Source organism: Leptodactylus fuscus, chromosome 9, assembly GCF_031893055.1.
Source record: "Leptodactylus fuscus isolate aLepFus1 chromosome 9, aLepFus1.hap2, whole genome shotgun sequence".
NCBI lineage: Eukaryota > Metazoa > Chordata > Amphibia > Anura > Leptodactylidae > Leptodactylus > Leptodactylus fuscus.
This window is the reverse complement of record NC_134273.1, coordinates 32,196,330-32,217,767: the sequence shown is the minus strand read 5'-3', so window position 1 is coordinate 32,217,767 and position 21,438 is coordinate 32,196,330. Positions and strand designations below refer to the sequence as shown.

Sequence of the window (21,438 nt, the reverse complement as noted above, 5' to 3'; positions counted from 1 at the left end):
CATAAGTGTCTTCCAAATGGTATCAATTTTGTCCTCTCGAGCAGAGCTTTAGTATTTACCAGCGGTCTCAGATTGACTGTGGATCTACGGTCGCTGACTAAGCACAATTTCTCTGCAAACATCTGAATGGCAATTATAGGATATATCTTTCTAACAAAATGTCCACGAAACACGTAAAAAAATTATTTTTAATTACACAAATGATAAGTAAAATTAATTTAAGCAAAACATAATGAAAGAATATTCTGCTGATGATTCCGTGTCGTGTTTCTCTTCTGCCTCCTCTTCATTTATTTTTAGTTTTCTTTCCACTTAATTAACTTTAACACGATTTCAATTTAAGCTTAGCAAAAACATAATGTTCCCCAGGCCGAGGAAAGTGGAGTCTAATAGACGTCTCTTTTTCAGGTGTCAGAAAGAAATTAATTGGCCGGGGGGATATTATAACTCATATACCCAATTTGTTACTTGGGAATGAGAAGAAATTGTCTTGAATACATTTCATATTCTGCTAATCATTGCAATTCCTTAACAGGAAACACTACATGTAATAGGACTGGACTATGCAACAGCAATGCAAACCTGTCAGGTGATTTCTACTGACCAATCTGAGAGCAGGGAGAGAAGCTGAGCACTGTGGTATATAGGGTTATATGATAGAGGAGAGAAGATGAGCTCTGGGATATATAGGGTTATATGATAGAGGAGAGAAGCTGAGCACTGGGATATATAGGGTTATATGATAGAGGAGAGAAGCTGAGCACTGGGATATATAGGGTTATATGATAGAGGAGAGAAGCTGAGCTCTGAGATATATAGGGTTATATGATAGAGGAGAGAAGCTGAGCTGTAATATATAGGTTTATATGATAGAGGAGAGAAGCTGAGCTCTGGGATATATAGGGTAATATGATAGAGGGAGAGAACCCTACATATCACAGAGCTCAGCTTCTCTCCCTCTATTATATAACCCAATATATCACAGAGCTCAGCTTCTCTCCTCTATCATATAACCCTATATATCACAGAGCTCAGCTTCTCTCCTCTATCACATAACCCTATATATCACAGAGCTCAGCTTCTCTCCTCTATCATATAACCCTATATATCACAGAGCTCAGCTTCTCTCCTACTATCACATAAACCTATATCACTCCTTTAATAGTCCCACCATGAGAACATTCAGTGTGTTACAGCAGCATAAATAATACATGAAAAATAACATACAAAAAGCTCAGAATAGAAAAAGGGAAAAAAAGATAGTAGGAGTCATAACAAAAAAATTTCAGGATCATTTAGTTCTCTGTGCGGAGTGATCTTCGCTTAGCCTGATGTTGATTATACAGCCTGACCGCGTTTGGGAGGAAGGACCTGCGATAGTGCTCCTTCTCACACTGGGGGTGAAGCAGACGGTCACTTACAGGGCTGCCCAGTGCTATCACGGTCTCATACATGAGGTGGAATTTATTCTCCAGCACGGAGCTCACCATGGACAGTATCCTTCTGTCACCCACCACCTGTACTGGGTCCAGGGGGCTCCCCAGAACAGAGCTAGCCCTTCTAACCAGCCTGTCAAGTCTATTTCTATACCTGGCTGGTATGCTATTCCCCAAGCAGGCCACTCAAAGAAGATGGCTGATGCTACCACAGAGTTGAAAAAGGCCCTAAGAAGTGTCCCCTGGACTCCGAAGGCCCTCAGCCTCCTGAGCAGGTAGAGTCTGCTGTGGCCCTTTCTGTGCAGCGCCTCCAGGTGATCAGCCCAGTCCAGCTTATTATTGAGGAGCACAACCAGGTAGAGCCATTTTGGAGGTAGCCGCTCTTGCAGTTCAATACAGGAGCTGGCCGGCGGCCATTTTGGGGTGGCCTCTCTATGCTCCTGTATAGAACTACAAGAGCAAGAGAAGCCAGAAGAGGCGGAGTTGCTGCAGAAGAAGGAGGCGGCGCAGGAAAGAGCTCTGGGCAGCAATGGGGACGTGCTCATCAGCCTTTCAGCGCTGGGACCCGCCCTCATTGCTGCAGAGAGCTCATTTGCATACCGGTTAAAGCCGGTATTTCTACGGAACGGCACGGCGGAGACCACATCTAAAGGTAGGAGACGAATAGCCTTTCTTAAGGCTATTCCGATGTGTTCATTAGAAAAAAAGGTAGTTTAATGGTAGAATCCCTTTAAGGGGTTTCCATGATTATTTTGGTTATGACTAGAGATGAGCGAACACTAAAATGTTCGAGGTTCGAAATTCGATTCGAACAGCCGCTCAATGTTCGTGTGTTCGAACGGGTTTCGAACCCCATTATAGTCTATGGGGAACAGATACTCGTTAAGGGGGAAACCCAAATCCGTGTCTGGAGGGTCACCAAGTCCACTATGACACCCCAGGAAATGATGCCAACACCTCTGGAATGACACTGGGACAGCAGGGGAAGCATGTCTGGGGGCATCTAACACACCAAAGACCCTCTATTACCCCAACATCACAGCCTAACAACTACACACTTTACACACTCAATACCACCTCTCTGACAGTAGGAAAACACCTTGAAACATGTGTATTTGGCACTTGCAGTGAGGAGAGCTTGTCACCAGCAGTGAATTTGGCCCTTGTAGTAAGTTGAGGTTGGCACCAACATTTGTTTTGAAAATCAGGGTGGATTGAGCCTCTAACCAGCAGAGTTTGGGCAAATTCATGGTGGAGGGAGCCTCTAAAAACCCCAGTTTGGACCAATTCATGGTGGAGGGAGACTCTAAAAACCCCAGTTTGGACCAATTCATGGTGGAGGGAGACTCTAAAAACCCCAGTTTGGACCAATTCATGGTGGAGGGAGCCTCTAAAAACCCCAGTTTGGACCAATTCATGGTGGAGGGAGCCTCTAACCAGCCCAGTTTGGACCAATTAATGGTGGAGGGAGCCTCTAAACAGCCAAGTTTTGGGAAATTCATGGTGGAGGGAGCCTCTAACCAGCCCAGTTTGGACCAATTCATGGTGGAGGGAGCCTCTAAACAGCCCAGTTTGGGCAAATTCATGGTGGAGGGAGCCTCTAACCAGCCCAGTTTGGACCAATTAATGGTGGAGGGAGCCTCTAACCAGCCCAGTTTGGACCAATTAATGGTGGAGGGAGCCTCTAACCAGCCCAGTTTGGACCAATTAATGGTGGAGGGAGCCTCTAACCAGCCCAGTTTGGACCAATTAATGGTGGAGGGAGCCTCTAAACAGCCAAGTTTTGGGAAATTCATGGTGGAGGGAGCCTCTAACCAGCCCAGTTTGGACCAATTCATGGTGGAGGGAGCCTCTAAACAGCCCAGTTTGGGCAAATTCATGGTGGAGGGAGCCTCTAAAAAACCCAGTTTGGACCAATTCATGGTGGAGGGAGCCTCTAATTAGCCCAGTTTGGACCAATTAATTGTGGAGGGAGCCTCTAACCAGCCCAGTTTGGACCAATTAATGGTGGAGGGAGCCTCTAACCACCCCAGTTTGGGCAAATTCATGGTGGAGGGAGCCTCTAACCAGCCCAGTTTGGACCAATTAATGGTGGAGGGAGCCTCTAACCAGCCCAGTTTGGACCAATTCATGGTGGAGGGAGCCTCTAAACAGCCCAGTTTGGGCAAATTCATGGTGGAGGGAGCCTCTAAAAAACCCAGTTTGGACCAATTCATGGTGGAGGGAGCCTCTAATTAGCCCAGTTTGGACCAATTAATTGTGGAGGGAGCCTCTAACCAGCCCAGTTTGGACCAATTAATGGTGGAGGGAGCCTCTAACCACCCCAGTTTGGGCAAATTCATGGTGGAGGGAGCCTCTAACCAGCCCAGTTTGGACCAATTAATGGTGGAGGGAGCCTCTAACCAGCCCAGTTTGGACCAATTAATGGTGGAGGGAGCCTCTAACCACCCCAGTTTGGACCAATTCATGGTGGAGGGAGCCTCTAACCAGCCCAGTTTGGACCAATTCATGGTGGAGGGAGCCTCTAAACAGCCCAGTTTGGGCAAATTCATGGTGGAGGGAGCCTCTAACCAGCCCAGTTTGGACCAATTAATGGTGGAGGGAGCCTCTAAACAGCCAAGTTTTGGGAAATTCATGGTGGAGGGAGCCTCTAACCAGCCCAGTTTGGACCAATTAATGGTGGAGGGAGCCTCTAACCAGCCCAGTTTGGACCAATTAATGGTGGAGGGAGCCTCTAAACAGCCCAGTTTGGGCAAATTCATGGTGGAGGGAGCCTCTAAACAGCCAAGTTTTGGGAAATTCATGGTGGAGGGAGCCTCTAACCAGCCCAGTTTGGACCAATTCATGGTGGAGGGAGCCTCTAAACAGCCCAGTTTGGGCAAATTCATGGTGGAGGGAGCCTCTAAAAAACCCAGTTTGGACCAATTCATGGTGGAGGGAGCCTCTAATTAGCCCAGTTTGGACCAATTAATTGTGGAGGGAGCCTCTAACCAGCCCAGTTTGGACCAATTAATGGTGGAGGGAGCCTCTAACCACCCCAGTTTGGACCAATTCATGGTGGAGGGAGCCTCTAACCAGCCCAGTTTGGACCAATTCATGGTGGAGGGAGCCTCTAAACAGCCAAGTTTTGGGAAATTCATGGTGGAGGGAGCCTCTAACCAGCCCAGTTTGGACCAATTCATGGTGGAGGGAGCCTCTAACCACCCCAGTTTGGACCAATTCATGGTGGAGGGAGCCTCTAACCACCCCAGTTTGGACCAATTCATGGTGGAGGGAGCCTCTAAACAGCCCAGTTTGGGCAAATTCATGGTGGAGGGAGCCTCTAACCAGCCCAGTTTGGACCAATTAATGGTGGAGGGAGCCTCTAAACAGCCCAGTTTGGGCAAATTCATGGTGGAGGGAGCCTCTAACCAGCCCAGTTTGGACCAATTAATGGTGGAGGGAGCCTCTAAACAGCCAAGTTTTGGGAAATTCATGGTGGAGGGAGCCTCTAACCAGCCCAGTTTGGACCAATTAATGGTGGAGGGAGCCTCTAACCACCCCAGTTTGGGCAAATTCATGGTGGAGGGAGCCTCTAACCAGCCCAGTTTGGACCAATTAATGGTGGAGGGAGCCTCTAAACAGCCCAGTTTGGGCAAATTCATGGTGGAGGGAGCCTCTAAACAGCCAAGTTTTGGGAAATTCATGGTGGAGGGAGCCTCTAACCAGCCCAGTTTGGACCAATTCATGGTGGAGGGAGCCTCTAACCAGCCCAGTTTGGACCAATTCATGGTGGAGGGAGCCTCTAAACAGCCCAGTTTGGGCAAATTCATGGTGGAGGGAGCCTCTAACCAGCCCAGTTTGGACCAATTAATGGTGGAGGGAGCCTCTAAACAGCCAAGTTTTGGGAAATTCATGGTGGAGGGAGCCTCTAACCAGCCCAGTTTGGACCAATTAATGGTGGAGGGAGCCTCTAACCAGCCCAGTTTGGACCAATTAATGGTGGAGGGAGCCTCTAACCAGCCCAGTTTGGACCAATTAATGGTGGAGGGAGCCTCTAACCAGCCCAGTTTGGACCAATTAATGGTGGAGGGAGCCTCTAACCACCCCAGTTTGGGCAAATTCATGGTGGAGGGAGCCTCTAACCAGCCCAGTTTGGACCAATTAATGGTGGAGGGAGCCTCTAACCACCCCAGTTTGGGCAAATTCATGGTGGAGGGAGCCTCTAACCAGCCCAGTTTGGACCAATTAATGGTGGAGGGAGCCTCTAAACAGCCCAGTTTGGGCAAATTCATGGTGGAGGGAGCCTCTAAACAGCCAAGTTTTGGGAAATTCATGGTGGAGGGAGCCTCTAACCACCCCAGTTTGGACCAATTCATGGTGGAGGGAGCCTCTAAACAGCCCAGTTTGGGCAAATTCATGGTGGAGGGAGCCTCTAAAAAACCCAGTTTGGACCAATTCATGGTGGAGGGAGCCTCTAAACAGCCCAGTTTGGGCAAATTCATGGTGGAGGGAGCCTCTAACCAGCAGAGTTGGGGGAAATCAGGGTGGAGGGAGCCTAGTATTAGCAGAATTGTGCAACGCTTATGGTGGATGAGTATGAGGATGCGGAGGAATTGGAGAGGTTGAGTACAGACATGGAGTTTCATGTTGGGGTGCTTTACACAGGTGGGCACAAAAATGACGGCTCTACCCAGTGGTGGTTCATTTTTATCAAAGTGAGCCGGTCGGCACTCTCAGCTGACAGACGGGTGCGCTTGTCAGTGATGATGCCACCGGCTGCACTGAACACCCTCTCAGATAGGACGCTGGCGGCAGGACAGGACAGCACCTCCAAGGCATATAGGGCAAGTTCAAGCCACAGGTCCAACTTCGACACCCAATACGTGTAGGGCGCAGAGGGGTCGGAGAGGACAGGGCTGTGGTCGGAAAGGTATTCCCGCAACATGCGCCTATACTTCTCACGCCTGGTGACACTAGGACCCTCCGTGGCGGCACTTTGGCGAGGGGGTGCCATCAAGGTGTCCCAGACCTTAGACAGTGTGCCCCTCGTTTGTGTGGACCGGTGAGAACTTGGTTGCCTACTGGAGGAACTGCCCTCCCTGCCGCCAACGTCACATGCTGGAAACATCTCCATCATATTCTGCACCAATTGCCTGTGGCAAGCATTGATGCGATTGGCCCTCCCCTCTACCGGAATAAAAGACGAGATGTTGTTTTTATACCGGGGGTCAAGGATAGCAAAGATCCAGTACTGGTTGTCCTCCATGATTTTGACAATACGCTTGTCGGTTGTAAAGCACCCCAACATGAACTCAGCCATGTCTGCCACAGTGTTAGTTGGCATGACTCCTCTGGCCCCACCGGAAAGTTCAATCTCCATTTCCTCCTCATCCTCCATGTCTACCCATCCGCGCTGCAACAATGGGACGATTCGAAGTTGCCCGGAAGCCTCCTGTATCACCATCACATCATCGGACAACTCTTCTTCCTCCTCCTCCTCCTCCTCCTCCTCCATTAAACGCAGTGAAGCGGACAGATGTGTGGACCTACTCTCCAGCTGTGACGGATCGGATGCTATCCCTAACTCCTCTGTGTGATCTGAGTTATCCCTGATGTCAATCAGGGATTCTCTCAGAACACACAAGAGCGGGATTGTAAGGCTCACCATCGCATCCTCAGAGCTCACCCTCCTTGTGGACTCCTCAAAGACCCGTAGGATGTCACAAAGGTCTCTCATCCATGGCCACTCATGGATGTGAAACTGAGGCAGCTGACTTTGTGGCACCCTAGGGTTTTGTAGCTGGTATTCCATCAAAGGTCTCTGCTGCTCAACCACTCTATTCAACATCTGAAACGTTGAGTTCCAGCGTGTGGGGACGTCGCACAAAAGCCGGTGTTGTGGCACATGCAGGCGTTGCTGGAGAGATTTTAAGCTAGCAGCGGCTACTGTCGACTTGCGAAAGTGGGCGCACATGCGCCGCACTTTCACCAGTAGCTCTGGAACATTGGGGTAGCTCTTTAGGAAACGTTGCACCACTAGGTTGAAGACGTGGGCCAGGCATGGAACATGTTGGAGTCCGGCAAGCTCCAGAGCTGCTACCAGGTTCCGGCCGTTATCACAAACGACCATGCCTGGGCCCAGGTGCAGCGGCTCAAACCATATTGCCGTCTCATCGAGGAGGGCATCCCTCACCTCGGAGGCAGTGTGCTGTCTGTCCCCCAAGCTGATCAGCTTCAGCACAGCCTGCTGACGTCTACCAACGCCAGTGCTGCAACGTTTCCAACTCGTAGCTGGGGTCAATCTAACAGCGGAGGAGGAGGCGGTGGCGGAGGAGGAGGCGGTGGCGGAGGAGGAGGCGGTAGAGGAGGAGGAGGAGGAGGGGGGTGTTCTTCTCGTGTCCCTGCCAGGAATGTTAGGCGGGGAGACGAGGTACACCGGGCCAGTTTGGGAAGCAGTCCCAGCCTCAACTACATTCACCCAGTGTGCCGTCAGTGAAATGTAGCGTCCCTGTCCGCATGCACTTGTCCACGCGTCGGTGGTCAAGTGGACCTTTGTGCAAAGCGCGGAACTAAGGGCCCGCCTGATGTTGAGTGACACGTGCTGGTGCAAGGCGGGGACGGCACACCGGGAGAAGTAGTGACGCCTAGGGACGGCATAGCGAGGTGCCGCAGTTGCCATCAGGTCCAGGAAGGCGGGAGTTTCAACAAGCCGGAACGCCAACATCTCCTGGGCCAGCAGTTTAGCGATGTTGGCGTTCAAGGCTTGCGCGTGTGGGTGGTTAGCAGTGTATTTCTGCCGCCGCTCCAATGTCTGAGAGATGGTGGGTTGTTGTAAAGAAACGCCTGATGGTGCCTTTGATGGTGCAGGAGAAGGAGATAAGACAGGACCAGGGGAGGATGAGGTAGAAGTCAACAAAGTGGCGGAGGCAGATGAAGTGGTGTCCTGGCTCGTCCTCTGGAGTGCATCGCCAGCACAGTCAGCAGTGGCAGTGGCAGAGGCAGAGGCAGTGGCAGTGGCGTGAACGGCAGTCGGCCTTTGTCCTGCCGTTGCTGCCTGCCACTGATTCCAGTGCTTGGATTCCAAATGACGGCGCATTGAAGTGGTGGACAGGTTGCTCTTCTCAGAGCCCCTAATCAATTTCGAGAGGCAAATTGTGCAGACAACACTATATCTGTCCTCGGCGCATTCCTTGAAAAAACTCCACACCTTCGAGAAACGTGCCCTCGAGGTGGGAGTTTTTCGGGGCTGGGTACGAACTGGAACATCTTGGGAGATTCCGGGTGTGGCCTGGCTTCGCCTAAGCTGCTGACCTCTGCCTCTGCCTCTAGCTACCCTTTTTGGTGCTGCACCTGCCTCAACATCCACACTACTTTCCCCGCTTGACATCCCCCCTGTCCAGGTCGGGTCAGTGTCCTCATCATCCACCACTTCCTCTTCCAACTCCTGTCTCATCTCCTCCTCCCGCACAATGCGCCGGTCAACTGGATGCCCTGACGGCAACTGCGTCACATCATCGTCGATGAGGGTGGGTTGCTGGTCATCCACCACCAAATCGAACGGAGATGGAGGAGACTCTAGTGTTTGAGCATCTGGATACAGATGCTCCTCTGTTAGGTTCGTGGAATCGTGACGTGGAGAGGCAGGTTGAGGGACAATGAAAGGAGCGGAGAACAGCTCTGGGGAGCAGGGACAGTTTGGGTTATTGTTCTGTAAAGCTTCGGAATTTTGGGAGGAAGGAAGACAAGACTGTTGGGTAATAGGAGGAGAGGAGGCAGAGTCTGACTGGCTGCTGGACAATGTGCTGTAAGCGTTCTCTGACAGCCATTGCAAGACCTGTTCCTGGTTCTCGGGCCTACTAAGGTTTGTACCCTGCAGTTTAGTTAATGTGGCAAGCAACCCTGGCACTGTGGAGTGGCGCAATGCTTGCTGCCCCACAGGAGTAGGCACGGGACGCCCTGTGGCTTCACTGCTACCTTGCTCCCCAGAACCATTCCCCCGACCTCGCCCACGGCCTCGTCCACGTCCCTTTCCGGGAGCCTTGCGCATTTTGAATTCCTAGTTAGAAATTGGCACTGTATACCAGTAGTAAAAATTGTGGGTGCACGTAACCCCAATATATTCTTTGAATTCCCAGTCAGACACTGGCACTATATGGCAGTAGCAAGAAATGAGGGTATTTGTATTCCCAATATATTCTTTGAATTCCCAGTCAGACAATGGCACTGTATACCAGTAGTAAAAATTGTGGGTGCACGTAACCCCAATATATTCTTTGAATTCCCAGTCAGACACTGGCACTATATGGCAGTAGCAAGAAATGAGGGTATTTGTATTCCCAATATATTCTTTGAATTCCCAGTCAGACAATGGCACTGTATACCAGTAGTAAAAATTGTGGGTGCACGTAACCCCAATATATTCTTTGAATTACCAGTCAGAAACTGGCACTATATGGCAGTAGCAAGAAATGAGGGTATTTATAACCCCAATATATTCTTTGAATTCCCAGTCAGACAATGGCACTGTATACCAGTAGTAAAAATTGTGGGTGCACGTAACCCCAATATATTCTTTGAATTCCCAGTCAGAAACTGGCACTATATGGCAGTAGCAAGAAATGAGGGTATTTGTATTCCCAATATACTCTTTGAATTCCCAGTCAGACAATGGCACTGTATACCAGTAGTAAAAATTGTGGGTGCACGTAACCCCAATATATTCTTTGAATTCCCAGTCAGAAACTGGCACTATATGGCAGTAGCAAGAAATGAGGGTATTTGTATTCCCAATATACTCTTTGAATTCCCAGTCAGACAATGGCACTGTATACCAGTAGTAAAAATTGTGGGTGCACGTAACCCCAATATATTCTTTGAATTCCCAGTCAGAAACTGGCACTATATGGCAGTAGCAAGAAATGAGGGTATTTGTATTCCCAATATACTCTTTGAATTCCCAGTCAGACAATGGCACTGTATACCAGTAGTAAAAATTGTGGGTGCACGTAACCCCAATATATTCTTTGAATTCCCAGTCAGAAACTGGCACTATATGGCAGTAGCAAGAAATGAGGGTATTTATAACCCCAATATATTCTTTGAATTCCCAGTCAGACAATGGCACTGTATACCAGTAGTAAAAATTGTGGGTGCACGTAACCCCAATATATTCTTTGAATTCCCAGTCAGAAACTGGCACTATATGGCAGTAGCAAGAAATGAGGGTATTTGTATTCCCAATATACTCTTTGAATTCCCAGTCAGACAATGGCACTGTATACCAGTAGTAAAAATTGTGGGTGCACGTAACCCCAATATATTCTTTGAATTCCCAGTCAGAAACTGGCACTATATGGCAGTAGCAAGAAATGAGGGTATTTGTATTCCCAATATACTCTTTGAATTCCCAGTCAGACAATGGCACTGTATACCAGTAGTAAAAATTGTGGGTGCACGTAACCCCAATATATTCTTTGAATTCCCAGTCAGAAACTGGCACTATATGGCAGTAGCAAGAAATGAGGGTATTTGTATTCCCAATATACTCTTTGAATTCCCAGTCAGACAATGGCACTGTATACCAGTAGTAAAAATTGTGGGTGCACGTAACCCCAATATATTCTTTGAATTCCCAGTCAGACACTGGCACTATATGGCAGTAGCAAGAAATGAGGGTATTTGTATTCCCAATATACTCTTTGAATTCCCAGTCAGACAATGGCACTGTATACCAGTAGTAAAAATTGTGGGTGCACGTAACCCCAATATATTCTTTGAATTACCAGTCAGAAACTGGCACTATATGGCAGTAGCAAGAAATGAGGGTATTTATAACCCCAATATATTCTTTGAATTCCCAGTCAGACAATGGCACTGTATACCAGTAGTAAAAATTGTGGGTGCACGTAACCCCAATATATTCTTTGAATTCCCAGTCAGAAACTGGCACTATATGGCAGTAGCAAGAAATGAGGGTATTTGTATTCCCAATATACTCTTTGAATTCCCAGTCAGACAATGGCACTGTATACCAGTAGTAAAAATTGTGGGTGCACGTAACCCCAATATATTCTTTGAATTCCCAGTCAGACACTGGCACTATATGGCAGTAGCAAGAAATGAGGGTATTTGTATTCCCAATATATTCTTTGAATTCCCAGTCAGACAATGGCACTGTATACCAGTAGTAAAAATTGTGGGTGCACGTAACCCCAATATATTCTTTGAATTACCAGTCAGAAACTGGCACTATATGGCAGTAGCAAGAAATGAGGGTATTTGTATTCCCAATATATTCTTTGAATTCCCAGTCAGACAATGGCACTGTATACCAGTAGTAAAAATTGTGGGTGTATATAGCCCCAATTCTATTGCTAGGGGACTTGCAGGGTATTTCTGGGGTGAAGGTGGGGGGGCACACCGTTGGAACGGGTATCGGGGTATATATCGGGTATACGGGAATACACTGACAGTGTATTCCATTCAGGATCCTGGGAAAGCTGGGTTGCGGCGATTGAGCCCGTCAGTGCCACGTTACACTGACAAGCTTCTCCCTGGAATTTAGCTCTTACAAGAGCTGTTGGTTGTCTTCTCCTTCCTATCCTAGCCTGTCCCTGCCTACCCAGAATCTAAGCCCTAGCTAGCTGGACGGAAACCTCCGTCCTCGGTGAATTGCAAGCTCAGAATGACGCGAAGCTGGGCGTCGCTGTTCTTTTAAATTAGAGGTCACATGTTTTCGGCAGCCAATGGGTTTTGCCTACTTTTTTCAACGTCACCGGTGTCGTAGTTCCTGTCCCACCTACCCTGCGCTGTTATTGGAGCAAAAAAGGCGCCAGGGAAGGTGGGAGGGGAATCGAGTAATGGCGCACTTTACCACGCGGTGTTCGATTCGATTCGAACATGCCGAACAGCCTAATATCCGATCGAACATGAGTTCGATAGAACACTGTTCGCTCATCTCTAGTTATGACCTATCTTTAGGATCAGCCATAAATATCTGATGTATTTTTGGCTTATTCTAAGCACAGGACAAAAAAAAGGGACAACCCCTTTAAACTAAATGTGACATTTGTGCAGCCTAGGTTGGGGTAAAGTAATTTCAACAAAGGAGCTATGCCACCGCTGAAAGGTCCCTGGTTGGAGTTTAATACCCTTCTTGTTTTGAGAATGCATGCATGCTCATTTGAATCATGCAGATGGGGACGGGGGGCAGAAGGAATGGCTGTAAGCCAATCTGTGGCAGGTTCTCACTGTTTACCCCATGTGTCTAGGGGTTCCTGCACGGTCCTCATGCACTGTCTTATATCTGCAGTAGCGTACATTATAGCTTTGGAGGGCATTGGTGTCATTTGTTTGAGTAAGGGGTGCTTAGCTTAGGAACGTCGAGAAACGCTGCTCTACAATGTACGGGCGATTATGCTGACATCCAGAAAATGTAAAATACATAAGCATGTACAATAGTGTTTGAAGCTCCCAAGCCGCAATAGCAGAAGTTAATTCATGGCGTCAGTTTTTATAATGAGAACCAATACCAGCAGTAACCAAGGAGATAATGGGAACGACTGAGTCAGCACAAAAAAGAATCTGGTACAGGCGCGTCCCATGTATAAGCTCCGGATAATCAGTTACGTTTCATTACTACGGGACACCGGCTGCACATAAATATTACCGCACGTTCACTACAGAGGAGGCGCCTTCATACTGATGCGAATATTATGTCTGGATGTGCCCCCTGCAACATTATATTAAAGACATTAATTTTGCTTTATAGATTCATTCTTGGTTTATTACCCCTGATTGTTTCTGCCCTCCTGGGATATAACACAAAGCTGCTGTGTGGATATAGACAGGAGAGCGGTCTTATATCAGGCAGCAAAACATTTGCCTAATGATACAAACAGATGGCCAAAAATCTCAGAAATGAGCCTGAAATAAAGCATAATGGGGGAGATCCATCAAAACCGGTGAAGAGGAGATGTAGAGCTGTTTTTGGTAACAACCAATCAGATCATTGCTCTCACGTCCCGATAGTAACCAAATGTAAACTGCAGCCAATCAACTTGTTCCTCACTTTCTGGTACTGCAGTGAATTTACAAGTTCGGGTGCAGAAGTTTTACAGTTTTGCAGCAATTTTCAATATTATCCAACTGGAGTGGTTTTGGGGACACAGTTTGACCATTATGTGTGAACATATCCTAAGGGTATGTTCACAAGGTGGAATTTGTCATGGATTTGAGGTCAAATTTTGCCACTCGAAACCGGGGTAGATTCCGCCTCCCATTGTTTTCAAGGAGGCAGAAAATGAAAAGCATCCTGGCAATCTTGCCGCGGATTCTGTGACTGAATCAGCCGGCGGCTCGAGACTCCGAACTTATTAGGCCCATTCATCTGGGCCTAATCGGCAGCAGGAACCCACTGCATCCGCATCCCGTCACGGCTAGAACACAGGTCCCTGCTCTATGTGTGGGCATGTAGCCTTATGGAAATATCTGACCAGCACAATAGGGTGCCTTGCATTTTACTAAACACTAGGACCCATGTTAGGGTAATGGTGCTGGTGCCAAGAAAGGGACTTTTATTAACCAGAATTTTTCCAGTTCCTTGTTATTGAAGTCCTATTCTTAAGACAGGTCATCAATACTAGATCGGTACGGACCTGACATTCAGGACCCCTACTGATAAGCTGTTGGATGGGGCTGTGGCACTCGTGTAAGCCCAGTGACCCCTTCACTGCTTACATTGCAAACTGTGTGTTTCATAGTGGCAGTGCGATGTAATTACAGCAGTGTCCCCCTTTAAATTTGGATAGGCTTCCCTATATACAATATATATTTCATTTTTAAATTGTCTGCAAGACTTCTCCTGTGCTGCAGCCATCTTGTGGAACTCATTTTGCTTCTTTTGCTGTTCCTTCATTGGAAAGCTCTGCACAATATGCTGGCACTAGATTAACTTTGATCATTTTTTCTAATGTGATTTTAATGTGGTGTGTGCATGCGTTGGTGCACATTTCCATGGATGATGTGCTGACTAATCACAAGGTTCTGTCAGTGACTACTGTCTGATGCATCCTTGAATCCCTGGCACAAGGAGACAGAAAGAAATAAAGGAATAGGAAATATATAGCATGTCAATCTATGTAAAACCCGTAAAAAGTTTAGGAAAAACTAGGATTTTAAGAAAACTTTTTCATGCCTTCCATCTCACCTTTCCGATCGCCTCTTCTCACTCTTCTTCACGCAGTTCACCAGGCAGCACACCAAAAAAGCCATTGACATCAGGAGGATGATGGCACAGCTCACGATGGAGGCAATAACAGCTACTTTAAATCCAAATGTCTCGTATTTTGATAAGGCTGTAAAGTGAGATAAATTATAAATGAGTGCACCAAATGGAAGAGGCGTTTAATCGCTAAGCCATTGTTCACCCCCCACTTTATTACAGAGTCCTTCATCAATCTCCGCATGCTAAATTCTGGATGTCATTCAAACTACATAGTGTCCTTTAAGGCCGTTCTTAAGCGCAGTCTTATTATATATATCACTAATGCTTAAGGCTACCTGCTGACAGATATTGATTAGAAACCGCAAGCCAAGTAGTTGGTGATAAATACTGTATATATGTATTGTTACGGCTCAGGGAGTTTTAGCTTATATTTAAAGAGGACCTGTCACCAGGTCTAAAAAGCCCAATGACATCCATCTTCTGATCGGCGCTGTCACCCTGAACATTTTGGTGTTTTGTTTATCCAAATCCATTTGGCCATTCCAAAGATATAAGCCCTTTTAGTGTTGATGCGAAGTAAGGTCTATTAGCCAAGTGGGCGGTATCACTGTGTGTTGTGTGTCTTATAGGGTTACCACCCACTTGGCTAGTAGACCCTAATATGCATAAACAGTAAAAGGCAGTGGCGTAACTACCGAGGTAGCAGGGGTAGCGGCTGCCACAGGACCCGGGACATTAGGGGCCCGGTGACTGCCGCTACTCCTGCATTTTTTTTGTTTTTTAATAGGCCGTTTGGAGTAACTCCAGTGGGTAACGGGCCATATTTACTTACCAATCCTGGCATAAACATCGTTATTATGCTCAGGGGTCTTTTAGGCCCAGGGGAGGTAAGAGAACATAAAAAACCATGTTACTTACCCTTCCACCCTCCGGGTAAGTTCAGGCCTACTTTTGGATGCTCCCTGACATCACATGACCCTGGATGCAGGTCCCGGGTCATGTGACGTCCCGGACGTCATTGAAGAAGGCAGACACCAGCGAGGACCGCAGCGGAGCTGGAGATAGGTGAGTATCAGTGTTTTTTATGTTTCTTTCCCCTCTCGGTCTCCGATTATTATACTCTGGGGCCCCGCCGTTCCTAGTTACGCCACTGGTAAAAGGGTTTATATCTTTGGAATGGCTGAACAGGGAGACAGCGCCTAGCCGATGATGTATGTCATTGGGCTTTTCCGATGCCAAGAACGTCCCATAAAATCAATGGGAGCAGCAACCCGTTCACATAACTTGCCTCTTCATCTTTTGAGGACACATGGGATCTCTCACTACCACTTCCATGTTCAGTGGAGGTCCCAGTGGTCGGATACCACCAATGAGCAAATTATCCTCTATCCTCGGTTAATCACCCTCTTTACCCATCAACTCGACTCTTTCAATGATTTTTGTTCTGTGACATAAGTGTCAAGTTAAACCTTGCTATAAGTGTACATCCATATCAGGAACCCTTCCTCCATTGACTACTGTATGATATTCCCTAGCCATGAGTCTATATCTGCATATCTGTTTGTAACAAAGCTTCCCTCTTATGGAGATTTATTACCATTCTCTCAATAAAATTTTGAATGGTTTTCTTATTACAGAGTTGTTGTAATTTTTATGCTTTTTTTTTACTCCCAAATATTTCACTGATCTCCATGTAACCTTCCTGCGTCGTGCACTACAGTCAGCAGTGACAGATGGAGAGCGGACCGATGAGTCAGCGATACGGAATAAACAGCCCTCCCTTACCCACCTTATGTTTTAATAAAATTCTCCATAAACAACAACATGTTTATTTAAGGGGGTTTTCCCAATACCAAAATTAACCCCCTAAAGACTAAAGGTGCCCATACACGCAACGGGAGACATTGATCAAGCTTGCTCTCCAGAACTGTAGTCTTAAAAATTAGAAAGACAATTGCAATTTGCAACTTTTTGGTTCTACTTGTGCAAAAAGTTTGACTTTACACCACTTTCTCTACTTGACAAGGGAGTGGGAAGTGTCCGATGTTAGCCTATCCAGCTAATGAACACCAGATTTATTAAATGTGACTCCAAACGGTCACAAAAATTGTCAAACAACGTTGCACAGAGACTGGAGCATTTCCATCTCAGTATTTGTGGATATATCCGTAGGTTAGATGATGGTCATAGAGGTGGGACCCACATCTATCTCGAGAACAGAGCCGTAACTGTTCCCGAAAGTGAATGGAGAGGAACAGCACATGAACAGGTCACTTGTACAGTAGTGGCTTCCATATTTATGGCATCTATCAGGTATTTTTGGCATATCTTTGGATACAGGAATAAATACTGAGATCGGAATAACCTTTTAAAGATGTGACAAATTTATCAAACATCAACCAATATTTTAAAAAGTTGGCACGATTTATGGCAACACAGACGGCAGCAAAACTAAATTTACAAATTTCCCTCATGATAAAAATCACCCCAATATGTATTAGATGTACGGCCAACGTTTGTTCAGCAGATGTTGGAGGAAAAAATTGTAAGGCAGCCTGAATTTCAACTTACCCCATATTTTGTTCTCAAGGTAGATAAGAATGACGCTAGGTTCCCATATGCATTGCCTTTCTGTTGTTTGGGTCCATCATAGGACCCAAACAGTGGAGAGGTGGATAGCGGTTATACATGGAGCCCCATGGACCCCAATAACTATAATGGGTCCATTGTTTTTAAACTGAAAGCAGCAGAGAAAAAAAGTCCTCTATGCAAGACTTTTTCTTCTGCTGATTTTCGGTGGATTCTTGGATGTGAATGTAGCTTGAGGTGTATGGGAGCGGCTAACTCCCCTCTCTCCTATGAGAACACATGCACACTCAGTGCAGTGTGAATAGTAGCTGGTCAAATAAGAGTTAACCTGGCCTCTATTGTAGGTGTATGGGCACGTTTAGACAATTTTGGACAAAAAGTGGTTATGTAATAATAGAAAAAGGGGTCAGCTTTGCTTCTATTCCAGGTTTGTGGCTGGTATAGTAGTGAAGCCCCAGTCCCTTGAAGAAGCCGTAATGGCGCTGAATTTGGTGTGGAATCCACGTGTGCTAGCAGAAAAAGGAACCCATTGAAGTCAATGTGAGGCCTGTTTTTCAGCGCTGATGCGGATTCCATACCAAATTCAGCGCCATTTTCCTCCGTGTGAATGCACCCTAAGGCTGGGTTCACATCTGCATTCCGGCCTCCGTTATGTAGGTTTCCTGAAACTGGACAGGAGATGGAAACCTGAATGGGTTTGAAAAGTGTCCGGCCGTGAGCGCTGGTGAGCGTTTTGTGCTCTCCGCGGCGTAACTGTTTTTTTTTAGCCGGACACAAGGTCGGACATGCAGGACTTTGTGTCTGATTTTAAAAAAAATGGTTTAGCCGCGGAAAGAATAAAACGCTCACCGGCGCTCACAGCCGGACACTGTCTGTCGGGTTTCCATCTTCTGTCTGCAGAAGACAGAAACCCGACAGACAGAGACCGGGCGCAGATGTGAACGAGCCGTAAGAGTACACAAAGCCTATATACAAGAGTGGTGCTCTCTAGAAATTCACTTTGCTTAATAAAAAATACCAAAAACAGGTGAATAAAACCCCAAACCATCCCTTACGTTTACAAGATGGCGCGCCACTTGTCCACAAGGTGTTGTTTCCTTTCCAGACACAAGTGGTTAGGCCTTCTCCCACCAGTTGATACGAGGACGAGCACTGGAACATAATAACCGACCCCACAGAGGAGCCATTTCCGTGTATAATGTGGAGCGAGCCGGACTCCGGCGGCACAATCTTTTTACACTGACCTACAAACAAGCAGAGAGAAAAGCTGCAATGATTACTAGGTATTCAGATGATCAATAAAGCGGAGGCTGAGCGTGTAGCCCATAAATAACAGGTCATCTCTAAGTACTGTCGTTTCATGCTACGCTAAGCAGAAAGTTTCCATAAAGCCATCAGAGATGTTCCCGGCCACTTGTTCTCGATGGAGATGCAGCACATTCTGACCTGCGTGTTTGTATCTTTATCACATTGTTACCTTGTCTTCTTGTACGTGGAAACAGAAGGTTGTACAGAACACAAGGGTTATAGGGTCAAGAGATTAAACGCAAGCAAATTAGTGCTAAATACGAGGACTGCTTGTGGTGCAGACCTGGTTTTATTCAGTGGGACAAATTTAAAGGGATATTTGGGGCCCCCTTATTGATATGATACAATAACACTAGAAATGTTAATAGCTGGAATATCACTGTAAACCATTACTATTTCAGTGACCATTGGGGTTGTCACGTACGATTCCACAATCCATAAACTGCGCAATGGATCTCCATTTTGACATTCATTTTTACGGTAGAGTTAAAGGGGTTGTCCAGATATCTCAGTACTTGGGCGGTAAGCTGGGGAAGGTAAAACCCAAAAAGAAATTATATTCTCCTGCCGCTGGCGTTCCGGTGTCCCGTCTGGTCCAGCGTGCATTGGGCTAGCGGAAGTCCGGCACAAGAATGGAAATCTACGCCAGACAGATCTTTGTGCAAAAACGGCTTGTGTGTCAAAAATGCGCCACAATTATTCCCATCTATTTCCCCCTTTGTGGCAGTTACTAATGTCGGTGAGCACCAGAATTCTGGGGTACCATTGGAGCATGTCAAGTTGCGCCAATTTTTCTAATTCCTTCTTCGCCCTTCCTACTACCCTAGACACATGCTGCTATTACCTTGCATATAGTACATCAATGTATTGTAATAGACTCAGAATATTCAGCGGTGCACACGCAGTGATATACAGTGTAATGTGTGCTGCGGGTATACACAGAGTACGCATCTCTGAGCACATCATACAAGTCCAAAGACAGACAATATCATGTACTTGACATCATAAAACTACTGAAGGATCCTCCTCGGTAACAGATATGTTAGAGGTTATTGCCTATAAAATTACATTTTGCTTCATTAATTGGGTCAAGCGGAGACTCAATGAAGTCTCGATATGTCAAGAGGGATGAACTGAGAGCTGAATAGAATATCATCAACCGTTAAGCCAATGTGTCACCCCTGAAGGAGTCTTACAAGATATGGAGATACCCTTAGCAATGTCAATACTTCTGCTGGCTCTCTTTCAAGAGACTCCTTTAATTAAGGGCTTTTAAAGGGGTTGTTCTGACACCTATTTTTTTTTTTTTTTAAACTACTTAGAATGGTAAAAAAAAATAAAGGAAGTAATACTCATTAACAAGGATTCTGTTCCAACCCTTACTAGATCCCTGTATCCTGGTCTACCGTAATGACGTGTCACCAAAGACCACTGCAGCTGAACACCGGTAATAGCAGCGTCAACGCCACTGACGCCCAACTGGTTTTGGTTCCTCCATCAATTCTGAAGGTCAGTATGCAGAAACTGGCGGGGGACCTATGAGGTGTTGGAATGGGAGACAGAGTTTTTCAAAAGTTTTAGATTGGCTGAGCAACCCCTTTAAGTAGAACATCATAACATCATGCCAGCAAGTACCCCTATTTCCCTGCAGTGCTTTAGAACATGGTCCAGCACATGATCAGTTGAGTTGACCATTTGCAGTGTCATCCCAAAAAGCTACTTAGGCCTGGTTCACATCTATGTTCGGTATTCCGTTCGGGGAGTCTGCTTGGGGACCCCACGAATGGAATACTGAACACATTAAAAAGTGGTTAGGAAAGAAACCACACAGACCCAGACCATAATGGGGTCCGTATGTTTTCCGAGTGGTGTCTGCACAAATCATGCGGAGAGAAAAGTATTGATTGCACTAGTTTTGTTGGGGCCAATTTTGAGTTTTCTATGGGGTGCTATGGTTTCTGTGTGCACCCCTAATCACAGTCAAATATAATTAACCCTTAAACCTATCAAACACCATCCCTCACAAGCAATATTCAGAAAACTCAGCAACATTAAAATATCTAAAAAATATATAATTTTACAGTCATGACATGAAAAACTCACCAGTATTTGGAAGTAAGAATGACCTGTTAAGACATTTACAATATAAACAACAACCTATGCCCCCATAATATACCTATATGTACCCCTATATTTTTTTTTTATTTTTTTTTTATGTAGATTGTGAGCCCCACGTAGAGCTCACAATGTACATTTTTCCATATCAGTATGTCTTTTTTGGAATATGGGATGGAAATCCATGCAAACACGGGGAGAACATACAAACTCCTTGCAGATGGTTTTTTGCCCTTGGCAGGATTTGAACACCAGGACTCCAGCGCTGCAAAGCTGCAGTGCTAACCACTGAGCCACCGTGTGGCCCCTATATGTACCCCTATATGTCAGTAATATATACATCACTTATATCCTATAAATGTCCCTTGAAAAAATTTTCTAGAAAAGTTAAACAAACTCTCAAGTTATTTCAAGAATGCAAACTAAGCTCAAAAATGGAGAGGAGCGCTCAAAGCACAGATATCTCCAAGATAACATCCCGACAAGATATTCTAGGAAGCCCCTATTGCAGCATCTCTGGATGGATTCACACATGTCATCTGTCAGACATGGTGGATTGATGTGGAATGGCACTAGCTTTTATTGATGACGTGACAATGGATAATAGTAGCGGGATGTATTCTGACACGTCAAGGAAAGAAACTCAGCATATACTTCTGGCCATGAGTTCTAGACTTCATTGACTAAAATTAATTGGATCCAAGTATCAAAGTACTGTAATCCTTAGGCTCTATTCACAGCATGTTTTGAGCATCCCATCAAGAGTATAGTATACAGTATATC

General features: G+C 46.2%; 1 protein-coding gene across 1 annotated transcript in view; it reads right to left on the bottom strand.

The window, feature by feature from the left end:
* SUSD3 (sushi domain containing 3) overlaps positions 1-21,438 on the bottom strand; it is a 52,974-nt gene that overhangs the window by 11,315 nt on the left and 20,221 nt on the right. The window contains exons 2-3 of the mRNA XM_075287158.1: positions 18,288-18,476; positions 14,626-14,773 (exon numbers count right to left, since the gene is read on the bottom strand). Of these exons, the coding sequence (XP_075143259.1) occupies positions 14,626-14,773; positions 18,288-18,476 (337 nt within the window). The remainder of the gene's footprint in view (positions 1-14,625; positions 14,774-18,287; positions 18,477-21,438) is intronic.